Genomic DNA, 22,049 nt, shown 5'->3' on the forward strand with positions numbered 1-22,049 from the left:
TCTTTTCCTTTTGCCATCTTACCGCTGTGTAAGCGTTACAAAAAATGACAACAATCGAATTCGGTCGGAAAAAAATCGTTAAAAACATCATCAGGTAATATCGGAATCGCTTCACATCCAAACGATCAAAAACAGATCAATTATTTTTAGTTAAACAGGTGCTTAAAAAAAGCTAGAAATTCATATGACATCAACCTGCGCCAAGTGTCTGCAAGATAACGCACTAGGAACTAACCAGCAACAGCGCCGGTTATCTATGTGAAATAAAGCTCCAAATCTGAGGGACGCTCAAGTTCTGGAGCGAAATATGAAACGTTCTTTATTCAAAATTGTATCAGCCTAGGATCCACCGGTCCCATAACGCAGACAAATATTGACGGAGGCTTGGGAGTTTCGAGTAACAATGGCGGTCATTTCCCAGGTACTACCCCCAGCACTGAGAAAACATTGACGCAGAACAACCTTAACTTGATGTGGGTGTTGGGATCGCTGTTTTTTCAGATTTTGAAGAAAATAGCGATAGTGGATTTAGCGCTACTAATGTGTCGGGCGACATAAAGTTCATCACCGTTCGTTATTTCCAATGTTCTACCAATAAATGCAAACAGGAAGAGTATGACGACCAGCCAGATTGAGAACCTTGGTTTTGTTGATGGTTACCCTCAGTCCAATTGTAATTGCCTCTCTTTCCAAATCCAGAGCAATTTGGTCAAGATCCCTAACTCAATTAAAGAACAAAGATGTCATCAGGTAGTCAAGGTGTTTGAGGAAAGATGACGTCATCGATTGAACCCCCAAGCCCTCCAGCCAAAATAGCATTCCTCTGAAATTTTACCTCGATGCGGAACATGACATTTCGCGTCATAATATCGTCGCCAAGGCTCAACAGTTCATTTCGAGTCTTAGCCTTCAGCATGTCCTTCCTCCGACCACCTGCACCCAACAATCGTCCTCCAATTTTGATATCCGAGCAGTGAGGCGCTGTCTTCGTCAACACAATCTTCGAATACCCTTTTAGGTATTAGAATGCCGCCCATAAATTGAACGCGGCCAACCAATCGCAACTTTCTAAGTTTGATTGATTTGGAGGCTTCAGTGTCATTAAATATTTGGTACAACTCTTGGTTGTATCCAATTCACCATTGGTCGTCCTCTCGTTTAGTTATATTATTCTCCTCAGGACCCTCCTCTCGAAGGTGTTGATCAGTTTTCAGGAAATTTGTTTTAGGGTCCACGTTTTGCCTCCGTAGCATAACACAGGTCTTATTATCGTTTTGTAACTCCGAGTTTCGCTTTCCTGTGTATGCAGCTGGCTTCTAAAATAGGAGCGGTCAAGTAGAGGACTCTGCTTGCCAGCTGAGTTCGGCGTTTTATTTTAAGTATATGAAGCTCTCTACATTTTTGGTTGATGGCGTCACTCGTCATAACTTTAGCCTTGTTTTCGTTAATTCGTAAACCAACTTCGTTTGCTGATTTATCGAGGTTTATAAAAATCTCCTTTGCTTAGGCCATGTCGTTTATATCGTACGTGTAGGCGACGAATTGGCAGAACTTATAGAGCAACGTTCCTTTTATGCCCACGGCCGATTTTCGCATAACCTGCTCCAGTGCCAGATTAGACAGTAGAGGTGACAGCCCATCGTCCTCAGTCCGACGTTTGTCTTAATAGTATCTGTCACGACCTACGCTTTTGTATGGGATATTATCGTTCTGGTAAGGCTTACCAGTTTTGCTGCAATTCCCAAATCAAGTATTACTTGGTACAGTACATTTCGGTCAATACTGTCATATACCTGCTTGAAGTCCATGAATATTTGATGGACACCAATGTTGGATTCCCAGCATTTTGCTAGTATCTGCTCCACCGTAAATAGCTGGTCAATTGCCGATTTTCCAGTCCGAAAACCTCTTTGGCATTCATCAACTCTCTAATCGGCATACAGTCTAATTCTTTGATATAAGACCCATCTCTCACGTGTTTTTTTGTCGTCCCTAATGATTACCCCGTTTTTCTTTTTACAAAGGGTGATTTTAGATTGAAATCCACGCCTCAGGCTCTTCATTATTTTGTAGGCCTATCTTGTGTTGTTCATGAACAATTTTCTTAAATTTCTCGCCAAATGTTTTCGTTTCTTTCCCGTTTGTCAGATCCGCGGAATCGATTTTTTTTTAGCATCAATTGCATCTAGATATAGTGTAGAATATGTAAACACGTAATAAGTCACATGTCAGATTTATGTCGATCGCCGTAATAAAGCTCGTATTTATCGGTTCGAATAACTTCGAATGAGTTCGCCTAAAGGACAGGAATTGAAGCCAAGGCTGAACATGTGTTGCTTGAAGAACCCTAAGGTTTATGGACTAGGTATAGCAGATTAATGGTCAGTTAAGGTTTTATGGCTAAAAATCGCATTTTTCTCGAAACTGCATGTTGAAAATCGGCTGCCACCATAGCCCAAAATCTATCCAATGGAATTCTTTGAAATTTTCACGACTTATTCAGAACATGTTTCCACGGTCCGCAAACTAGGATAATTGCGATTCATTCAGTAGTTTTTTTTATTCATTGAAGAAGTCGTGAAAAAACACCAAAATTCACAAAAAAAAGTTTAACACGGCACCAAAAATTTAGTTTTTAATATTTTTTAATGATCTTAGTTTGCGGACTGTAGTTAAGTCTGTACGTTAAAATGCCATTTACTTTTTTCTTTAAGATGATCGCAGCGCCCTCTAGCGTGGCAGCAGAAAAACACATTCTTTGGAGATGGGTATATAAATTGCACTGTATTTCAATAACGAACTATGCAATCGGGCTATGCACGCTCAAGATATTCATAAATCTACGGTGAAAAATTCGTATTTGTATCTTTATCCAGTTCTTCAGAAAAAAATTCTAAATAAAGCCGAAAAAAAACGACCTTCACACGGGATGACCCCCTTAATACCCATTTTGTTAGCTTTTCGTTGGAAATTTAACTCATTTTTTAGCTTTCCTACCTTAAATTTTCAGAGTGTCCTTTTATGAATGCGAAAACATGTCGATAATATATCATAGAGGCTGTGTCCTTACGTCGTTCTTCGAAGTATCGCCTTGTTCCTGATCTTGACGTTGAAATTCCTGAGCAATATCTTGACACCACTCGGAGACAATGTGTCGCATAGTCTTTCTAGGCTATCGTAAAATTGTATTTTGACTTTATCTTTTTCTTCAACAACAACATGATGAACATACGGTCTTCTAGCCGGCCATCAAATGCTTGGAGGCGATGATTGACGTCAAACTGAGCTTTAGGCTCCACCTAGAGTATGTAGTTATATTAAAAGATAGCTAGTGCCACCGCGCTACTTGCAAAAATGTTGCTGAATGTTGGCGAAACTACCGCAGATTTCTTCCAGCTGGAGTGATGCGATCCATTATATAATACTTTACTCGTCACCTGCCCAGCCAGAAGCACCTGCGGACCCTCATAGAACGTGCCTTAACCTGCGGGTTTACCGCGGGTTTAGGGCCCCGAATGGATGTTTTAAGCATTAATCAAACACTGGATTCACGCTTATTGCAGGCAGAGGGAGTGGAATGCTCCCCAGAGTCCCGCGTTCTTACCTCGCTTAACCTTGGAATGTGCAACCTGCATCGTTCAAATTTTCGCTGAAGTTTAAGCAAAGCGAGCATTCTGGGGAGCCTCGATACCGTCGTCAAGAATCGTTCGCACTTTCCAGAATTCAATCATAAATGGTTGTCGGACGCAAGTGAACAGTCGATCTCCGCGGCATGGCAGGCGTTTCCAAATATAAAGGAAATACGAGATTTGCTTTTTCGTCGCCTTTTCTGAAAAGTACTGAATAATTTGAGGGAAATCTAGGGATTCACAGGGGATAGGAAAAGTAAAGTTTAACAGTGTCGGCATATAAGGTATTTCGTGTTGGTTAAAGTGGGTGTTGCTGGTTTAGGACTGTGGTTTGAAGAATTTGATTGAGGTTAATTGATCGCATAGAAGGTTGGACAACGACGGAGTTTTAGCTGAATTGATGGGTTTTGTATAACTACTACGCCTGTTGAAATATGTGAACACGGGACATTCTTTATAATTCGCCCTAGAGTTACTATTGCAGATACTCCACTTTTTAGAGTCCGGATTCGGTATATCCTTTACGTATTCAGTACGCACCACTTGGTAGTCTGCAGTACCTCTTAGTATGTATAATCTCCTGGCAATTTAGACATTTTTTAATTACATTTTAAATTACAGATGGGGTGAGTTTTCCCCTTCGCTACTTTACTTGTTTCTGGGGTAAATTCGACTTTGAACATTGACTGCGAGATTTTCTCGTTGTTTATGACACAGTCAGCATATTTAGCTTCTAAGGCTTGACCTCTTAAATTGTTAGCTATGCCAATAGGATCAACACAGCGATCTATACCCTTACTAAGCATGCTGAGGTCCTTAGCACTCACAAGTTGGTATACTATTTGATAATAAGAACTTCTTTAGCGGACAAAAATTTGGTTTCACTTATGGACCATGTTTTTAGGTCGAGAATATGGAGATTGATAGACGATTAAACTTTCTATCCCATAATTAAGAAGCAATGGGGGTGTTATGGAGGGGTAGCGAGAGGTTATCTGGCAGTCACCCCCTTAAAAGATTAAGACAGCTCAAAGTAGTTCTTTTATATAATGACGGCTGAACAAATGAAGAGTGCCTGAAGGCACTGGAAAGAGCACAGGACTATAAAGTACGGTTCGGAGTCAGAAACGCAAAGGACAACGATCTGGATCCAGTCGACGCTTCCAACGAGTTGTTGGAGGAAATGAAAGTCGACGGTCCAACGGAGACTGAAGATACTCCTGCGTAAGTAGATCATACTGAGAGTAGCGCAGATAAATCTACAGCAGTGCGCGCCTTAGCTAACCTGTTAATCCTTCTCCGAGAGGAAGACATCGACGCCGCATCAATACAGGAACCAAGTATAGGAAGAGACCAAACCCTCAACGGGTCCCAAAGTAAACATCATAATTTATTCCACAGTACAAGGAACATTGATCGGGGTAGACCTAGAGCATGTATTCTCGCCGGTCTATCTATAGTCAACCTGGAACCGGGGGGAGCGGAGAATGCATACATCTACTCGGCTTACATGGTTCACGAGCGATCAGCTTAAACAGAAGAACTACAATATTTGACGTCCACCATCGCGACGAAGATGCCAATGCAAGGCATACGCTTTGGGGCAACTCGGAAATCAAAGAAAGAAGTACGTCTCTCCTTGCCTTTATTATTAACACAAGCTTATTGGTGTGTAACAGGGGCAGTAAACCAACCTTGTATTTCCCCAGCAGAAGGGAAATTTACTTGATATCAACCTACTAACCGACAATTGGCCTTCCAGGTTATTAACCCGGTGAGTGTCTGACCAGACATCATCCTCAGAGCACAGTTGGATACATTCAAGCTTAAATTCCACGGTGAGGTCTCCAAAAAATAAACTCTCCAGTGTGCGAATTGGTAAAACGAATTGGCATAAAGACGATGTGAAGCAAAAGGCCGAGGATCTGGAAAAGATTTAAATTCTCGTGCCCCGCAAAATACAGCAAATATACATCGCCGCCATGTGAAATGAAGATCTACCTAAAAAAAGTACAAGTTTGCCATCAAGACTGCTAGAAAGCTGGCCTGGCTGTCCTATCCGCGCTGAGAGAAAGGAGAGTAAGTAAGAAAACGCGGGAGGTCCTTTTTCTAAAACCCCCTTCTTCAACGGTGTTTGAAAGGGGGAACCTTCTTCTTCATTTTATATGTCCTCTTCATTCCCATCTTTTTGAGACTGGGGATGGTAAATGCAACTTTAGCACGACGATCAAAATACTCCCTATTTGTATCGCTACAACTTTTTGAGTGGAGGGGACGTGTCCGCCGCGATTTTTAATCAGCTTTTAAGAGAGAAGACCTTCCGCTTCTCTTTTCATACTCTCGTTTCTACCTACGAGAATAGAGTTCAAAGCTAAACTCTACCGTTATGACATGGAAATGGCTCCAATTAGATTCACCGCTTTTTAAAGAAAAATTAATTCCGCAAATCTTTAAGGGCGGTAAAGAAATGGACCTTCCTTTCTACCGGCATATCCTGCCCATCCTCTCTTCCTCACGGAGTGGAGTAGAAAATGCTATCAGGGGCATCACTTTTTGAAGTGACGACTGCCGCAGTTTTCACCGGGGTTGAAAAGCAGGGGCCTTCATAAATCCCCCCCACACAATCAAAGATAAAATGTTTACATATCAATTTTATTTTTCTTTAATTGCAATCCATTGACCTTAATTTTTCAATGTATTTATATCAAGGTTTTATCATTCAATTGTGTATTTATAAATTTCAGCTTTAACCAATTCTTCTCAGTTCTCTTCTTTTCCTGTATTAAATTCATGTTTTGAACATGTTTTTTCGTGCTAAATTATCATTTTTTTCAGAACTTCTCTCTCCAAAACATCTCTTAGATAATGAACAGACCGAAGAAGAAGAGAAGAAAATGTAAGCAAAAATTCAAGCCAAACAAATAATCGAACAAACACTTCAAAAAGGAAATTTCAATATTTTTAAGCATTTACCTTTGCCTTTACCACTGCTTCTAAGCGTCGGGGTATCGAGCGCCCTAGATTTGCACGAAATTCCAGAAATGATTCCACTCCTGCTTAATAGCCTCCCCAAACCTCTCTACATTTTCAAATCTTAATTTTGCTCATTTTTGTGTCATTCCTTCCCAATCCTGTTTAATAAAGTTCCGATATGGTGACTGCCAAGGTGCTTTCAGAAATTTTCGACGGTTACAGATGAGCCACATCTCAGCAACATAGGAAATGTGCTTGGGACCATCATCCTCATAGAAGGCAAATTTATCCAAAATATTCAGTTCCTCAGCATTTCGCATGACATTTTACTTTAAGATTGTAAATATTGAAATCTAGCTATTTCATCATCATCAACGGCGCAACAACCGGTATCCGGTCTAGGCCTGCCTTAATAAGGAACTCCAGACATCCCGGTTTTGCGCCGAGGTCCACCAATTCGATATCCCTAAAAGCTGTCTGGCGTCTAGCTATTTGATCGTCTATAAAATAATTATTCCATATCCCTGCGCTGTATAAACGCCCCCATCCCATCACTGACTCTTTACCATGCGTGATAGTTGCTTAAGTATTATGTGGATTTAACTCTGTATAAGGTTTCCGTCATATGTGTGTTTATATCATCAGAGCCATGCAGATTTGAATAATACCCACATTATCTTAGAAAAGGTTGGAAATGATTTGAATTATAAGTTTTGGATATTTACCGTTTGTTTGAATTTGCCTTGTTATAATTTGGTCAAAGGGTAGTATAGGTCCCAGGGCGTAACGTGGATTGGTACCCACGATGGAGCATGAAATCTGGGAAACACCTGCTTAACCAACACCAACAGCTCTACTACCAAACCACATCCACGCGGTGACCGCTAGGACCTGTTTCTTAACGAAAAGCTGCAGACGGAGAAGGATGAAGGCGAGTTTCCCCCGCAAAAAAACGGGACAAATTGTACCAACTGGTCCTCCAGGTTGGGGGTTGGGTAGAGCTGACAACCCGACACGGAAAAAAACTTGTTACGAAGCTACAACATGAGCCTCGGGCTGGATGGATTTTACAATATAGATTCGGATCACTATCTCGTTGGCCACAGTAGTTCTCCTATAGGCAGTACCCTTACAAAAATGACCCCACTTGCAAATGTGCTTGCAGAAGCTTATCTGTACACATCAGAGACGCTAAACAAGGAAAAGACATAATCTTCGTCAAATCGTATTGGTAAGAGAGAGATCGGTGAGCAAAAAGTTGTTTCACGTATTCACTTATCCTTAAGCAAAAACTTGCCAATCTCACCAATACATTGGCAAGTCCGGGCGGTATGTCAAACACAGCTGATCGGGTTTTCGGTGCACCTCGCTCATGCTCAAGGGCAAAACAATTTGAAATCGTGTGTACTCGCACTGATTTCCCCCCTTGAGGGGCAAGGGGGAGTGAGGTAGCTGTCTAGTATCTAACTGTGTCGTTGGCATGGTGCTCCGAGCTCGAATAACAACACCACTCAGAATCCCGTCTAATATTCAGGTGAGAGTTAACACTGAATCCATCAACAATACAACCCTCTGCAACACCTATAAGAGGAAAATGGATGCCGCAATAACCGCAGTTAACAGACATCGTGGAGATGAAGCATCAACAAATGATCTTCACAATCACCTGAAGAACGTTATCATACATATGGCCACAAAGATACTTGGCCCCAGCCGCAAAAAGAGTCTGAACGGCTGGTTTGACGATGAATGTAAGCTAGCAACGGAACGGAAGAATGCTGCATACCGAGTAATGTTGCATTCTCAAAGAATGCAGGCACGCGCAGCGACTTATCACGAACATCGGCGAGCGGAGAGACGACTTCACAGACGAAAAAAGGAGGCCTGATATAACCAACAAGTTTGGGAACTCGAAAAGTATAGGGAGTAACGGCGATGGGTTGAGTACTTTGATGAACTACTGAACAACCAGAACATCGACGAGTTGGAGGTCCCGCCAAATGAAGACGACGAACAAATACTGCCACCACCAAGTGTAGAAGAAACAGTCCGTGCAATTCATTGGCTTTTAGGGAAATCGAATTAGTGGACCTCGGTGCAAAGACGGGACATAGGGAATTTCTTATTAAGGCAGGCCTGGGCCGGATACCGGTTGTTGCGTTGTTGATAATGATGATAATTTTTCATAATAATGTTGAATGAAAATGTATTATGTCATCTACATCTCTTAAAAGATAAGTTTATTACCTTAAAGCTCCCTATACATTTTCAGAGAAAAATATTTAATATAAATAAAAATGTTCAAAACACGAAGCACTCTTTGTCCGATTATGCGTTTGACACATCCATACATACATACTAGAGAAAACTAGTGCTTCGCGTTGCTTTAAAAGCATTCTACTCCAGCTTTTGAAGCATTTGTTTTCGTATTGGGTGAATCTGTACAGAATAAAATACGCCCATTCATCATAGTTCCCTTGAACATAGCAACTGTCGCCACTTATTTTCAACTTAAATAGGTCTGTCATAATGTTCTTAATGTTAATTTACACCCCGTTCGCGACTGAAAATTCATAAACCTTCACCTAAATCCACACAGTTTTAAATTTGAAAAAAATCAACCCACATTAGGTTTGTTTGGTCCTACCCTCTCCTACGCATGGTTGCCTCGCTCTGTGCTTCCCTTCCCGGCTTTCCAGAAGTTCGCCCGGCGAAATTACTTGTCAAAACCATATGTTCACGTCACCCAGCTGTAAATAGCGTCAGATGTTGTTTTGAAGTTCTTGTGTGCCTCTCCCGTTGTTTCGTGCGAAAGGAATTGTCGCGTCCTTGATGTGTCGCAATGGTCGTCGGCGCGTTTCCAGCTGCCAAGTTAGGTGTTCTCGCCCTCAAGCAAATCAGCAAACCCATAGCCAACGTCCTCAAGAATCGAGCGAAAAACAATGAGTTTTTCCGCAAGTATGTCTGCATGCCGCCGGCACAATGTAAGGTTACGTCCGAGACGACTCATTTTTCATCAATTCTGAGAGGAATTGCATAATTTGTTTGGTTTTGATATTATCGTTTTTTCATGGCTATCTTTTTTGTTTCAGTCTACAACTGGGTAGAAGTCACGACCAAAATGTGGGCAATGAACTTGGGAAAACCAATGAAGGTGCCTCAGTTGAATGAAGCCATGGCCATCGAGCTGGGAGCCAACCTATTGGGCGAGTTCATCATTTTCTCAATCGGAGCTGGTCTTCTTATATTCGAATATAGAAGGTAAACAGGCGACCATGTGTATTGAATTAAATCCCAATCGGAAAAGTTTTTAATTCAAAAATTCGTCTCGGTTGACTGGTTGGGTGCATGCCCTCTCATAATTGTCCCATTTTTAGAGTGAATAACTGGACAACTTGTCCGATCACAACTGGATCATGTTGCTTCTTTGGTTTTTGGTGCTGACGCACCACCGTGTAACGTACTTCGCCTCGCGTTCATCAATGTGCAAACGAAGATTTGGCATCGCCTGCTCGATTTGGATGAAGGTATATCCTACATCTCGGGTTGACTAATGCTGCTGCTTTTATCTGCCCTCGCACATTGTTCAGTGTCAGTCTAGTCAGTATTATTAATTTCGTCAGGATACCAAATTCTCTCATGGGCGTTTACAGTATTACCTTGCCTTAAAATCAATGAAAGGATAGTGAATACCTCTGTTTTTATGTTTGGGATCGATAATGCCTCGTTGCTAATCATCAGGCATTGATTCGATGTCCCATACCTTGAGCATCAGTTGATGAACCGCTTGATGTAGTTGGTCGCCTCCATATTCTAAGCCGATGATTTCCATGCTTTCGCCGATATCTCGATTGTTGAGCAGTTCATCAAAGTACTCAACCCATCGCTTAGTCAGATTCCCTTTGTCTCGACTGGATGACATGGTTCGTTCTGCCGATCGGTCGTGCTTGCACTTGGATTTGCTTTTGCGTCGTGGCCAAGTTTCCTAATGTCGTTATTCAGCAGTTTAACCGATTTAACGGTGAACCAGCGACAGTTGGAGATTTAGTCCACGTGCTTTAGTTGATAACAAAGTGAAATCAGAACAAAGCTATCGCCGTGTGTGCGGAAACCAAGCCTTACGGGAACGCTAAATCCCAGGGTGTAGAGACGCGGATACAGCATACACAATCGCCACCCATGGACAGGACACTTCCTTCCTGGGGTTCTGCCGTTCGCTCGGAACACCAACCGACAGGCTTAAAGTTCGGCTTAATTGTCCTAACCCTCACAACAAGACTCTTCCAATTAATCAAGGCCCGCACACTAGATAGTCATTCCTTTACCATTACCATGTTCACGACCTCTAGGGATTGCCCTCGTTCGACTGTTCAAGATAGCGCCGATAAGAAATTGTCGGCGTTTCTCTAATCCGTAAACTGTGGTCAATTGAGTCATTCAGCCAATTTCTGCAAGTGTCCCCGTAGCCTGGAAAATCAATCCAACGTAAAGATGGAACTAAAAGTCGCCGGCACTCCCGCTCTGCTTCCTTCTCCGCACTGCAACCAACCAATTAATGGAGCTATTAGACCCGAACTGAACGCCTTCACAAGAAACTTCTCAAATCCCTCACACCTGGCCCCCAAGTTTTCTCAATATTTAATCGACTGGCTAGAAGGAAAAAATCTTTTCTCAAAGTCAACTACCCCGCATAAAAATAGGAAACCTCCAGTGCGTAGACTATTTCAGCCATCTATTCAGAGTCAAATCACCTGCGGACCCCATCTGGAACTCGGTAGTCGACACTACTGTCAACGATCAAAGATTGAGTTTGGAAAGATCTTACCTTTGCCCCCTTCCCCCAGTCGCCCGGCTGATATACTCAGAATCAGCCCGTTCGCTTCTTTCCTTACCTTCCAAGAAGAAGTTGAACTTGCAATGATCCGGTCCAACAATAAAAAATCACCTTGACGATATCTCCGGTATCGGCAATGCATCGTAGCTTGCGCCATGGACCTTGAAAAGGCACTAGATTCAGTCTGGAAAAAGGGCTTGCTTTTCAAGCTAATCCAGATCGATTGCCCCCTCCTTTTATTTAGAATACTTGGAGACTTCATTTTCAACAGAACTTCTCACGTGCACTTCGACGGACTTCCTCGTAGATTCTGGAGTCCCTCAGGGCTCTATCCTAGGCTCCAAACTCTTTAATATCTTCCTCTACAATACTCTTCTCGGGCCCTGCACTAAAACCCTCTTATACAAAACCCTTATTCGACTAATCCTGACCTATGGTTTCCAGCATGGGCTACGATATCACCCAACATAGACGATCCAAAAAAAGCACGGCCAAAAACAGAAGACTGCACCTCCTGTATGCCTTGTCCGGGGTTTGTCCCATAATTCCGCTTATGATCAAACTGTCACGCATCAAATTGAAGCAGTGGCTGTCCCACCCTAATCCACTGATAAAAAATGTTGCGCGAGCGGCGGTTCTACGAGCTAGGCTGGCCCTCTTCTCGGACAGTAATTCTCCTCTCAATCATCACGCCTTCTCTCTCTCCTTTATCAAAGCTCTTCCCCGGACTTTCACAGAGGCTAACCGCGTCAGATCAATGCTCCAACAATCAATCCTCACGAAGGTGTCGATCACCTATTCATTATATATTGCCTAGTCTAGATTAAGCCTGTCAACATCAATTAGCTTGTATAATATGAGATCTTTGTAACCATAGACTTTTCTCCTGAATTAAGGTCACTCGTTCTACCAATTAGGTTCCCTAATCTAAGTTTCCTCAATCCCCCAATCTTGTTCATGCCTCCCGCTTTGGGTGACTGTCCTGGCACAGGTGCAAATCGAGTAAAAGGTAGCCTTTTGTCGGGTTGCGCTTACCAATAAGAAAGGATTGCGCTTTACTCTAAAATACTCGTTCAATCCCGTCCACCGGTGCGTAAAACTTAAACTTAAAACACTCATCTCCTCGTTTACCAGTACGGAATACTGTTTTGTTTTATGTTATCTGTTTATTTATGTTTAGAGTCCGGATAGCTGAGTGGTTAGAGCACAAGGCTGTCGTACGGAAGGTCGCGGTTCAAATCTCACTGGTGACAGTGGAATTTGTATCGTGATTTGACGTCGGATACCAGTCGACTCAGCTGTGAATGAGTACCTGGGGGTAATAATCTCGGGCGAGCGCAATGCTGACCACATTGCCTCCTAGTGTACCGTTACGGTCTTGAATGAAGTGCTCTAACACACTTCAAGGCCCTGATCCAATATGGATTGTTGCGCCAACGATTATTATATTATCTGTTTATTAAGTTGTAAGTTCTAAACTATTCTTAGGTTTACGCATATGCTATGCAAATTAGTATTGGCATTCACCACTTTTTCATTATCCGTTATGTCACCGGTTACGCCGGATGTTTCCGTAGGTTAGCGTTACATACTTACTATGTCACTCTTGCGCCTTCAAGTGAATATTTACATATATATTTTTTGTACCTCTCATGTATTTCTTTACTCATTAAATAAATCTGAAATCTCGACAGGACGAGCATCGACGAGCGCTGTTAAGGCTTCATCCTGTTGACTTGTTGGTAAAACTTGTGCATCTGATCCGGTTGCTCACTGTACTTCTCGAGTTCACAGAGCTCTTGGTTCTCCCAAGTTTTTTTTTCTGTCTATGAAGTCGCTTCTCCACAGTAGTTCGTGATAGGTCTCTGCGCGTACCTGAGTTCTTTGAGATTGCCGTATTGCCCGGTATGCAACATTTTTCCGTTCCGCTAGCTTACATTCATGGTCGAATCGAAACGTTGTTCAACTGATTGTGAAGATCATTTGCCGACGCTTCATATCTAGGACCTCTGTTAGCTGCGGTCATTGTAGCACCCATTTCACCCTTATAGGTGTAAAGGAGGACTTGCTATGAAAGGATACAGTGTTCACTCTGATCTGATTGTCAGAGGGGATTCAAGGTCATTTATTCGTGGAGAGTCAAACCAGGTCCTTCCAATGAACATTTCGTACGATACTATATACACGGTTGTCATTGGCCCTTTGGTGGGTGTAGTGCCTCAATCACATCTACGCGTTATCGGTCGCGATTCGTTGAATTGCACTTCAGCTCCCCCTCTGCATTTGTAGATTTTAGACAAAGCAACGAAAGTGGATCCAGCGCTGTTAAGTTCGATGCCATCATCGGCAGAAATCCAAATCAAACTGGTTCTTTGTGACCAATGAATATTGTCAAGCACTTGAGTAGGCTCACCACAAGCTTTAGAATAACAAAGTCCTGATTACTTGAATTACTTTAAAGGTTTACTTCATTGAACATCACTTCCTTCCGTTGTAAATCGTGTATTATTTTACTTATGCTCATGAAAAAATTTGCATTATGCCTCGGTCAAATTTCTGCTAACAACAATTTTCTATTCAGAAGCAATATTGTAATATTGTATGAAAGAATGGAAACTTTTATTATACAAAAGAATTTGAATAACTTGCGAACGATGAACGGAATATGAGAAGTTAATTTGTGTTTGCAATATTCGCAAATTTAATGTGTTTACACGATTAAGTTTAATACCTTAAGCATTGCTGTGAGACAGCTTCATACTACAGATGGTTTGGGTAAGTTACTCTTTTATTTGTACGCATAACTAATTATTTCGAATTATGATACTTAATTCTAAACATCCTGCCAGCCAAGAACCGTTGGTTCTTCTGTAGATTGCTGTTACAACCATTTAACTGTGGATTCGTTACCCGTAGGTCTCGTTCGCAATGTCAAAATTATGTAAATTATAACGATCGATGTAAGCAGTATTTCCGTTGCGATGTGTAGGAATGTCTAGTTGAAGGTGGTGATGATTTGTACTAACCGAATATGTATGTCGACGCTCATTGAAGTTTGTGGAGGTGCTCGTATTATAGCAGATGGACTTTGGACAATACAGTGTGGATCAATTTCATTGATGCCTGAATAGTAAGATCTTGATGATGACCATTGCAGATTATAGCGATTGGTTGCGCTAAGGACGCAAGAAAGCCAGTTCTTGGCTCGCATTAGCTGTTTCCAAAGTAAATTTTTAAAATGCAACATGTGGTATGACCATTTTAAGTTAGTTGCTAGTTCGTAAATCTCATTCAAGGTACAGTTAGGATGAGCACTAATGCTTTGTAATATGTTTACCGAGCAATGATGTTCCGTGGTTGACCTTCTAAGCTCAAAATACAACTGTTCATCGTAGTTGATCCCGAAATAGTCTGCTGAAAAGTTTGCGGTGCCTAAGCTCTAAGGAATAGCGATACACATGATAAGCTTGAAGTCCCTTCACTCAATAATTGAAAAGATTCCTGATATTATGACGTCACTTTCAGATATGGAAGTTTGTGTTACCCAAAGAAAAATAGGTGTCCCAGTTTTGATTACACTTGAGTGAGTGTACTGTGAAATGAGCTTGGGGAGCATGTTTCCGCAAAATTTCCAAATCCTGATTTGATCCTGTACAGTGTCTCGTATCGATGTTGGATTTGTTCCAACCATTAATGTAAATTTGGTTCTGATCTATGAACTTGTACCAAACCGACATTCCTGCCAGTGCCATGGATATTTGATTGAACTTTTCGGTAATTGCATTTAGTTTGGTTGTTAATGGGTCTCGCGTATCGTTTATTTTAGCCACAGTGAAGAGCAGCAGATGCCCTTGATGCTGCCTGGCCTTGATAAGACGTTTCTGATTCCAATGTAATTTATCGAGATCTGAGCATACTTCGTCGTTTAATCTGAAGACTGCTTGTAGTAAGTTTCACGTCGCTTTTTTCTTTGCTCTTTGCGATACCTTCAAGAGTGCTAGAGCAATTGAGCTAGATAGTAAATCTTAGCCTTTTGATAAGTTTGAAGTTCGTTTGGAGCTGTTAGGCTTTTTTCTCTATTAATAGTCCATCCTTTTCGGCAATGGGCAGATCTTTGTTATCGTCCATTTCAGGACGCCTCCCTTGGTTCTGATTGTTCCTACTATGGTTAGTCCATGTTATCTGAGATGAAGTATTAAGATTCTCCTTAGTGGCCATTGAGTGGAGGCGTAATTTTCTGCCTCTAAGCTTCGAATTTTGCTTGTTATTTCAGCTACGTTAGGTATTTTAAACTCCAATGTTGCCAAATTTTTTTCCATTTCTGGACAAGTTGTCACTTCTTCGCCGCATCATCTTGTGTATTCCCATCAGGCGATTCGAGCAAAATTTCTCCAGTGAGAAAATGTCCTGGTCGATCTGAGGTGGCAAAGTGTACACTTTTGCCGCCTCAATCATTACTTTAGTCGATATTTTCAATAGTAAATCCGCTCCGACCTAGTTGACGCCACTGTCGCTGAGTAGGGTGCGACAAATATCCCTCTTTTTGTTGCAATGCAAGCCTTTGATGTTAAGCAACTCACCAATTCCAGATGTATGGTTTTCGTAGCTAGGCATATAAACACAGTATATACTCTTTGTGATTTCAGCGCCTCGTTCGCTTCTCCATTTTCTAATGACGGGACTGGTGTAATTAATGTCAGTTCGAGAGGAAGGCATTCCTGGTCGAATTCGCTCCTGTGGTAGTTAGCCCAGAATTTGATAATTTGGTCTTACATTGATTTTTTAGCCCTTCACGTATTTTCTGATAACTGACTATTGACGCTGGTGGTAAACTGAGCATAATGTCCTCGTGGTTTCATCATTTGATGTCATAACTCACTGCACTTTTCTCTATCCTTTCACCTACTATGAGCAAACGCTCAGTATCCAGGAATGGCTATGGCAATTTTTATTTGATACCCTACCGGGTGCGCTAATTATTAATTGGACGCCGATAAATCCTACGAACGCCTGAGCTAATTTGAATACCAAAACTGTTTTAAAGTAAGAAATCCTTTGTTATGCTCATTCTCATTTTATAACTCCAACTATGGGGGAGGGGGTCTCGCTGCTTCTTCGTTTTTCCGTTGCCAATACTCGAATACCAAGTCGATCTCCGCCTGCCGCCGGGTCTCGCTACTAGCGTACTCTTGAACCAGAGAAAAGTGCCTACCGTTCCAGCGGCCTCGTGACCTTCTGTCCTCCTCTTGGCCGTCGCAGAACCGTTGCGCATGCCTCCGTTACTGGGGGCTGTAGTTAAAGACGACCCCGATACTCTGTAAGAGTAATTGTTCTCCGTCTGATGTCTGCCGGGGCTGGTCTACTGCTCCCGAAGATCTCCTTCGGCGCATCTCGTGGCAACTGTGAGGGGGATGACTGTGCACCGTCCGTGGACCCGGACGCCGGAAAGGCTTTTAGGGATTCTTGTGGGAAAAACAAGAAAAGTGATTATGGCTTCTATAGCCCGGGAGTGACTACCAACTCTAATCCCTATTTAAGGTAAATTATTGCCTTTGTTCGAAATGCCATTGCAGAAAATGAGTCTTTGGATATAGATATGATTTATTCCCTATATAAGACAAAAGTATAAGTACATAAAAATTACAATTAAGGCGAGTGTTGTTTTTGCCGTTTATTAAAAAGCTCTGAAGTAGAAATGGTTGGATGGTTCACGGGTTTCTAAATCCTCTTTTCTGGCTGGCGAATATATCAACCCCCAGATGAAGTAAATTGACTAAATAAGAGCGTAACTGCTAAAAGTTTTGGAGCATAAAGTTATAAACCACCTAAGAATTCACAAAAAATAAAAATGTCTGGCCGTTGCCACAATTCTGATAATGTAGCCTATTTTAGAAAGAAAGAAAGAAAAAGCAAAATGAAATTGAAATAAGCAAAAAACATTTTTTCACAAATCAACGTTTAATTAATAAATAGTGGACATCATTTTTAAAACATACTTAACAGAAACCTTAACAACTAAGTTAATCTAAACTTATACATGCGAAGTTTAAAAATAATAAAATTTTATAAAAGAAAATGTCGATGGTGTGTAGCATCTGGAGGAAAGATAAAAGCAAATTCAATCGTTGTAATAAGTGCCAGTGGATGAAAGGGCGAAAGAGGGAATGGATTAGAGACATTGTTGGGCATTGTACTTGGGTGGAGAAACGTATTAGGCACGGGAGTGACGAACTGTGTAGTGAAATACTCCCTTCCCTCTCGGACAAATGGTTACCAATGTTGTAAGAAATGAAAAATAGGTTCTTACGAAATAAATTTCGCTCTCCGTTTTCAATTCCTATACATCGACTATTAATGGGGTGGTATGTGACAGACACCTTTCTAGGAATTTCGACACGTCGATCTGATTGGGGATGCAGTTCGTACCATAATCAGTTTTAAATATGACAGTGCAGTGGCGGGAGATCAATCTTTCTTTCAGGCATATCCTCCCCATGTGTCGTAGCAAAACATCAGACAATCAGATGAGTTCAAAAGTTTAATCAATTGCATTTAGCAGAGACTTTTTACTTTTTGCGGAGTGGCTTTGTTCAATCGGATCATTATTCATTAGTTGTATCGATGTAAAGAGACCGTTTACACAGGTAAATGCCTTGTTGACGTGTGAGATATTGAACATATTGGAGTTAATTGCAACACCTAGTTAGCTAAAAAACTTGTTTAGCGATGGAAATAGGACTTGAATTGATGCTAAAAGATAGGTTCTTTATTTTGGAATCCATTTTCGAAGTTATCCCCATTTGCGCGAAAAACAAGCGTAAGACACTTTGGGGATTAAGAGCAAGACTCCACATGCTAAGATACTGGTAAATATAGTCCAAATATGAATTGAGAAGAGTTTGGGCGCACATAACATCAATAGGATATTGACATATTAAAGGATCTTGATCTTGACGAGCCTGATCACATACAACATCAGCAAGTCATTGGCATACTGAAGGATCTTAATGGAATCGTGGCTGGGAGCGGGCTTATGGACATCCACTGTAAATAGCGAGAGGAGTGTTGTGTAAAAGTCGGAACCTTGAGGGGATTCCAGCAGGACTCATATACATATAATGAGGACAACTGCTACTGGACTTTAACCCGGGATTGCCCTCTATTTAGAGACTGTTCGCTTGCAGTGGTGAGGGTGCAAGTCGAATGTTTTTTTGAGCCTATAGATGAGTCCGTATTATCATACCTAGCTGAAACTAGGTATGACAGGTGAAACTGGGTTTAGAGGATAAAGATAGTTTTGCAATTAGCAACTAGGCGATGATTTTGGATTTTCAAGTGCGGGTGTGATTTGTGCACACTTATATTGAACTGGACGTTCAATAGACAGTGATTATTGGAAGAAGGAAAGGAAAAGGCTAATCGTTGCAGAGCATTTCTTCAAGATGGTTTTGTCAAGTCATTTGGGCCTCTTGTTTTTGCTCTAGTTAATGAGGCAGTCAGGCCTTAATTCTAGAGTTTTCTTTTTGCTATGAGGCAGTAGTGCTACCGCGCCCTGCAATTCGTGAAACCCGTCAGGGAGGTAGAGGACCATTTTTGGGGCTACCTAGGTCAAGCGTCACTTGGAACTCTTTGTTGACCACTTTTCACCGTTGCAGATATTTACATCATCCGCAAAGACCACCATGTGAAATGATTGGTATGAAGTGCGCCATTTAGATTTACTGGCATTTTCCGGACAACATGTTCCAGTATGAGGTTCAATAGTGAAAAATTTGTAACTTCATCTGAATTTGTAACATCGAGTTGTTGTTCTCGTAATGAGTCTAACGAGTTTTGTTGGCACTTCTATTTTGGACACTACTTTATACAGTAAAACGGGCTCGATATTATCGCCCATTTGAAGTCATAGAAAAGTTGACACACATCGAAATTGTATTCCGGCTATTTTTTCAATATTTGTTTCACTGAAAATCGCCGGTAAATTGTGGATTTTCAATATTGAAATATTTTTTGAAAAAAACGTCGAGCCTTCTTTCAAAAATTTTGAACAGGACTTTCGTGTCAGTGGTTCTTTTTCTGCATATCTTGTCCGTATGTAGATTACCGTCGTTTTATAAAATTTTGCAAGTTTTGCTGCGGGTCGTTGCTAGTATTAATCATATACAGGGTTTTTCTCATCATGAATCACTGGTTCCTTTATGAGGCTCGGGCCCGATTTTTCCTTATGCGGCTATTTTAAGTACACTTCTCTTCACTGCTGTCGCATGTTCTTCCGTTCTGATATATTTCAAGGCAGGTTCTTTATTCTGAAGTTCGATATCAAATCGAATCTTGAAGATTTTGGCTTCCAACAATACCTTGGGGAACTTTCTAACCTAACCTGAAGTCGCGACCAGCATCGAACACTGGCTCAAGCAATAGAATTCGTATTCCACTGCATTATCCTTTTTTCTATTAGGGCATTTACGAGGGTCAGTTGAATATTAGTGGGAATTTGTTTATCAATCGTTGTTGAATCGAAAGGCACTCATTCCTTTAGGGTCTCCTTACTCCACTTCTGCAGCAGTATTACTCCTACTCAGTCTATATTAGAGCAACGAGTGGGTCAGTAGTTCTTTCTTCTATTGCGCAACGGATTATTATAAAAGAATTTGGACGCGAGAAGAGAAACCTTCAGAAATTCTAAGATGTTTACGGGCGCAATTCGAGGCTGAAACTCTCTTCAAAACCCACGTGTAAGAATGGAAGAAAAGCTTTTCTGAATGAGACGAAATGTTGGAAAATTGAAGGAACATTCAACGTTCTCGAACTTCGGTCCAGTTAGAGAGCTTTTGGGGGAAGATCGGTGCCTCACCGCGACGAAATTGCTTCTTTAGTAGGTCTCTATCACATCATTAGAAAGGACCTTGCATTGTCAAATATCTCAATACGATGGGTTCCCGGGGCTTCTTTCTCCTGATCAAAAAAACGTCCGTTTGGAAATTTACCAGATGTTATTGCTTTGAGATTAATTCAACTCAAAAAAAACATAAAAAAAAACCGTCTATAATTTACTGTCCCTCGTATATATGTTCAGGTGGCAAACATTCAAACATTTTTTTTAAATCGAAGCACAACTATTCAATTTTTGAATTGTAGATTTATGCTTACGTAGAAAGTGTTAAAGTTGAACACTTGAATTTGTAACCACTTGAATACCTGGATGGAGTGGTGCAGAAAAATAGGATAGAAAAATGACATCCTTTTGTATTTGTTTCGTACTGAGGTTTTTGCCCTTCATTTTAATAGATTTGTTGTGATTTTTTGTTAGTAAAGTGATTTAGTTTCCAATTGTACAAATCTCTCCCATAAACTTGTATGACTGTATTCACTTGTCGTTCTGTCGATACATTGATTCATTCCTTTTTTTATATTTTTAGGCAAAGTAATAAGGAAGCCAATAAGGAGGAGCAAATACTTCAAGAAAAACTAGCCCTGCAGGCTGCTTTCGATGATATGGCATTTCGCATTGAAAAGCAGGACGTGCAACTTAGAGAACTTAGGCGTTTAATATATTCTTTAGGTACTGTATCTAAAACACCTCCAATTACATGTATTTTATGAGTGACCATCATATTGATCTCACAGACAATAAAGCATGGGTTAGTCGAAAGCTTGATCCAAAGAGAGAGCCTGAAGTGCTGAAAGAGCTCGAAGAACCACATCCGCACGATCGTATTAAATTATTCCCTGATACGCCGCCGGCATCACCTTCTGACCAATCATCTGAAACTTCAGTCAAAGCATCGCCTTCTCCATCATCATCGAACACGAGTACACCCGATCTCAAACAAACTCACTCTGGTAATTACAACCCAGAGAATGGTTTAATATTTCGAGCACTAAACATGATTGAAAATGAAATTTTTTATAGAGATGAAACAGAATACGAACGCAAAAGTGGAATCGTCACGAAAGCTTTAATGTACTTGGAATATTTTTGAAAGTATTTGACTAGCTCTTTGCTAAGGCAATTGCATAAGGATAACAGCAAGATAATGTAGATAAGCGTCGCACCTCTATTTATCTGATAAATAGAATGTCAGTAAGATGGTTCATCCATTAGTGCATAATTTTACATCCTAAAGTAAAATCGTGACCCTTTTTCATATTCCCCTTTAAACTTAAGCAAAATGAATTGTTCATATTTTGTATTTAAAATTCCTTTAAATATTCAAGGTTTCGTTAAGGGTTCCGTTAGGAATTTTAGTGAATTTATTTTAGACCGTTGTATTCTGTTGATGGAGTTGGTACACGAAGCTTCGACTTATGAGAGAAGGAATAAAGTTTGATGACGTTGAAAACTATTTTACAATGTAGTTGTTTGTTGTTAGTAGTAAATTAAATGTGGATTATACATATACGAAGTTGACATACATTTTATTTTATTTTTATGATTATTTTTTAGACACAATTCAAAACATTCGCAGATGAAATTATGGAAGTTATATCAAAACTTCTTCTTTAGCCTTTGTCCCGTCCACAAGTGGGGTCGCTCGTCGTGATTAGTTCATTTTATTCTATCAAAGGCCTGATCTGGGTGCAACCGCGGGGCTTTCAAATCCCCATCCAGC

General features: G+C 40.9%; 1 protein-coding gene across 2 annotated transcripts; it reads left to right on the forward strand.

Annotated features, from left to right (window-relative positions):
* The first annotated feature begins 9,295 nt into the window (after positions 1-9,295).
* Positions 9,296-21,842, forward strand: LOC119652846 (putative OPA3-like protein CG13603). Of its 2 annotated transcripts, XM_038057198.1 has the most exons (5): positions 9,296-9,586; positions 9,695-9,863; positions 20,856-20,998; positions 21,064-21,279; positions 21,350-21,842. In XM_038057198.1, exons 1-5 carry the CDS (start codon positions 9,445-9,447, stop codon positions 21,397-21,399), a joined length of 720 nt encoding a protein of 239 aa, XP_037913126.1. In that variant the 5' UTR covers positions 9,296-9,444; the 3' UTR covers positions 21,400-21,842. The 2 variants fall into 2 exon arrangements, with proteins under 2 accessions (XP_037913126.1, XP_037913125.1); XM_038057197.1 differs by having other exon boundaries at positions 21,064-21,842.
* The last annotated feature ends 207 nt before the right edge of the window (positions 21,843-22,049 follow it).

This window comes from Hermetia illucens, chromosome 3, assembly GCF_905115235.1.
Source record: "Hermetia illucens chromosome 3, iHerIll2.2.curated.20191125, whole genome shotgun sequence".
In the NCBI taxonomy this organism is placed as follows: Eukaryota; Metazoa; Arthropoda; class Insecta; order Diptera; family Stratiomyidae; genus Hermetia; species Hermetia illucens.

What these genes read in the sequence shown, in the direction of transcription:
- LOC119652846 (XM_038057197.1), top strand. Translation starts at nt 9,445, where the DNA reads ATGGTCGTCGGCGCGTTTCCAGCTGCCAAGTTAGGTGTTCTCGCCCTC. An exon ending in CTGCATGCCGCCGGCACAAT is followed by an intron (nt 9,587 to 9,694) that starts GTAAGGTTACGT and finishes TTTTTGTTTCAG; the next exon opens with TCTACAACTGGGTAGAAGTC. An exon ending in CTTATATTCGAATATAGAAG is followed by an intron (nt 9,864 to 20,855) that starts GTAAACAGGCGA and finishes TTATATTTTTAG; the next exon opens with GCAAAGTAATAAGGAAGCCA.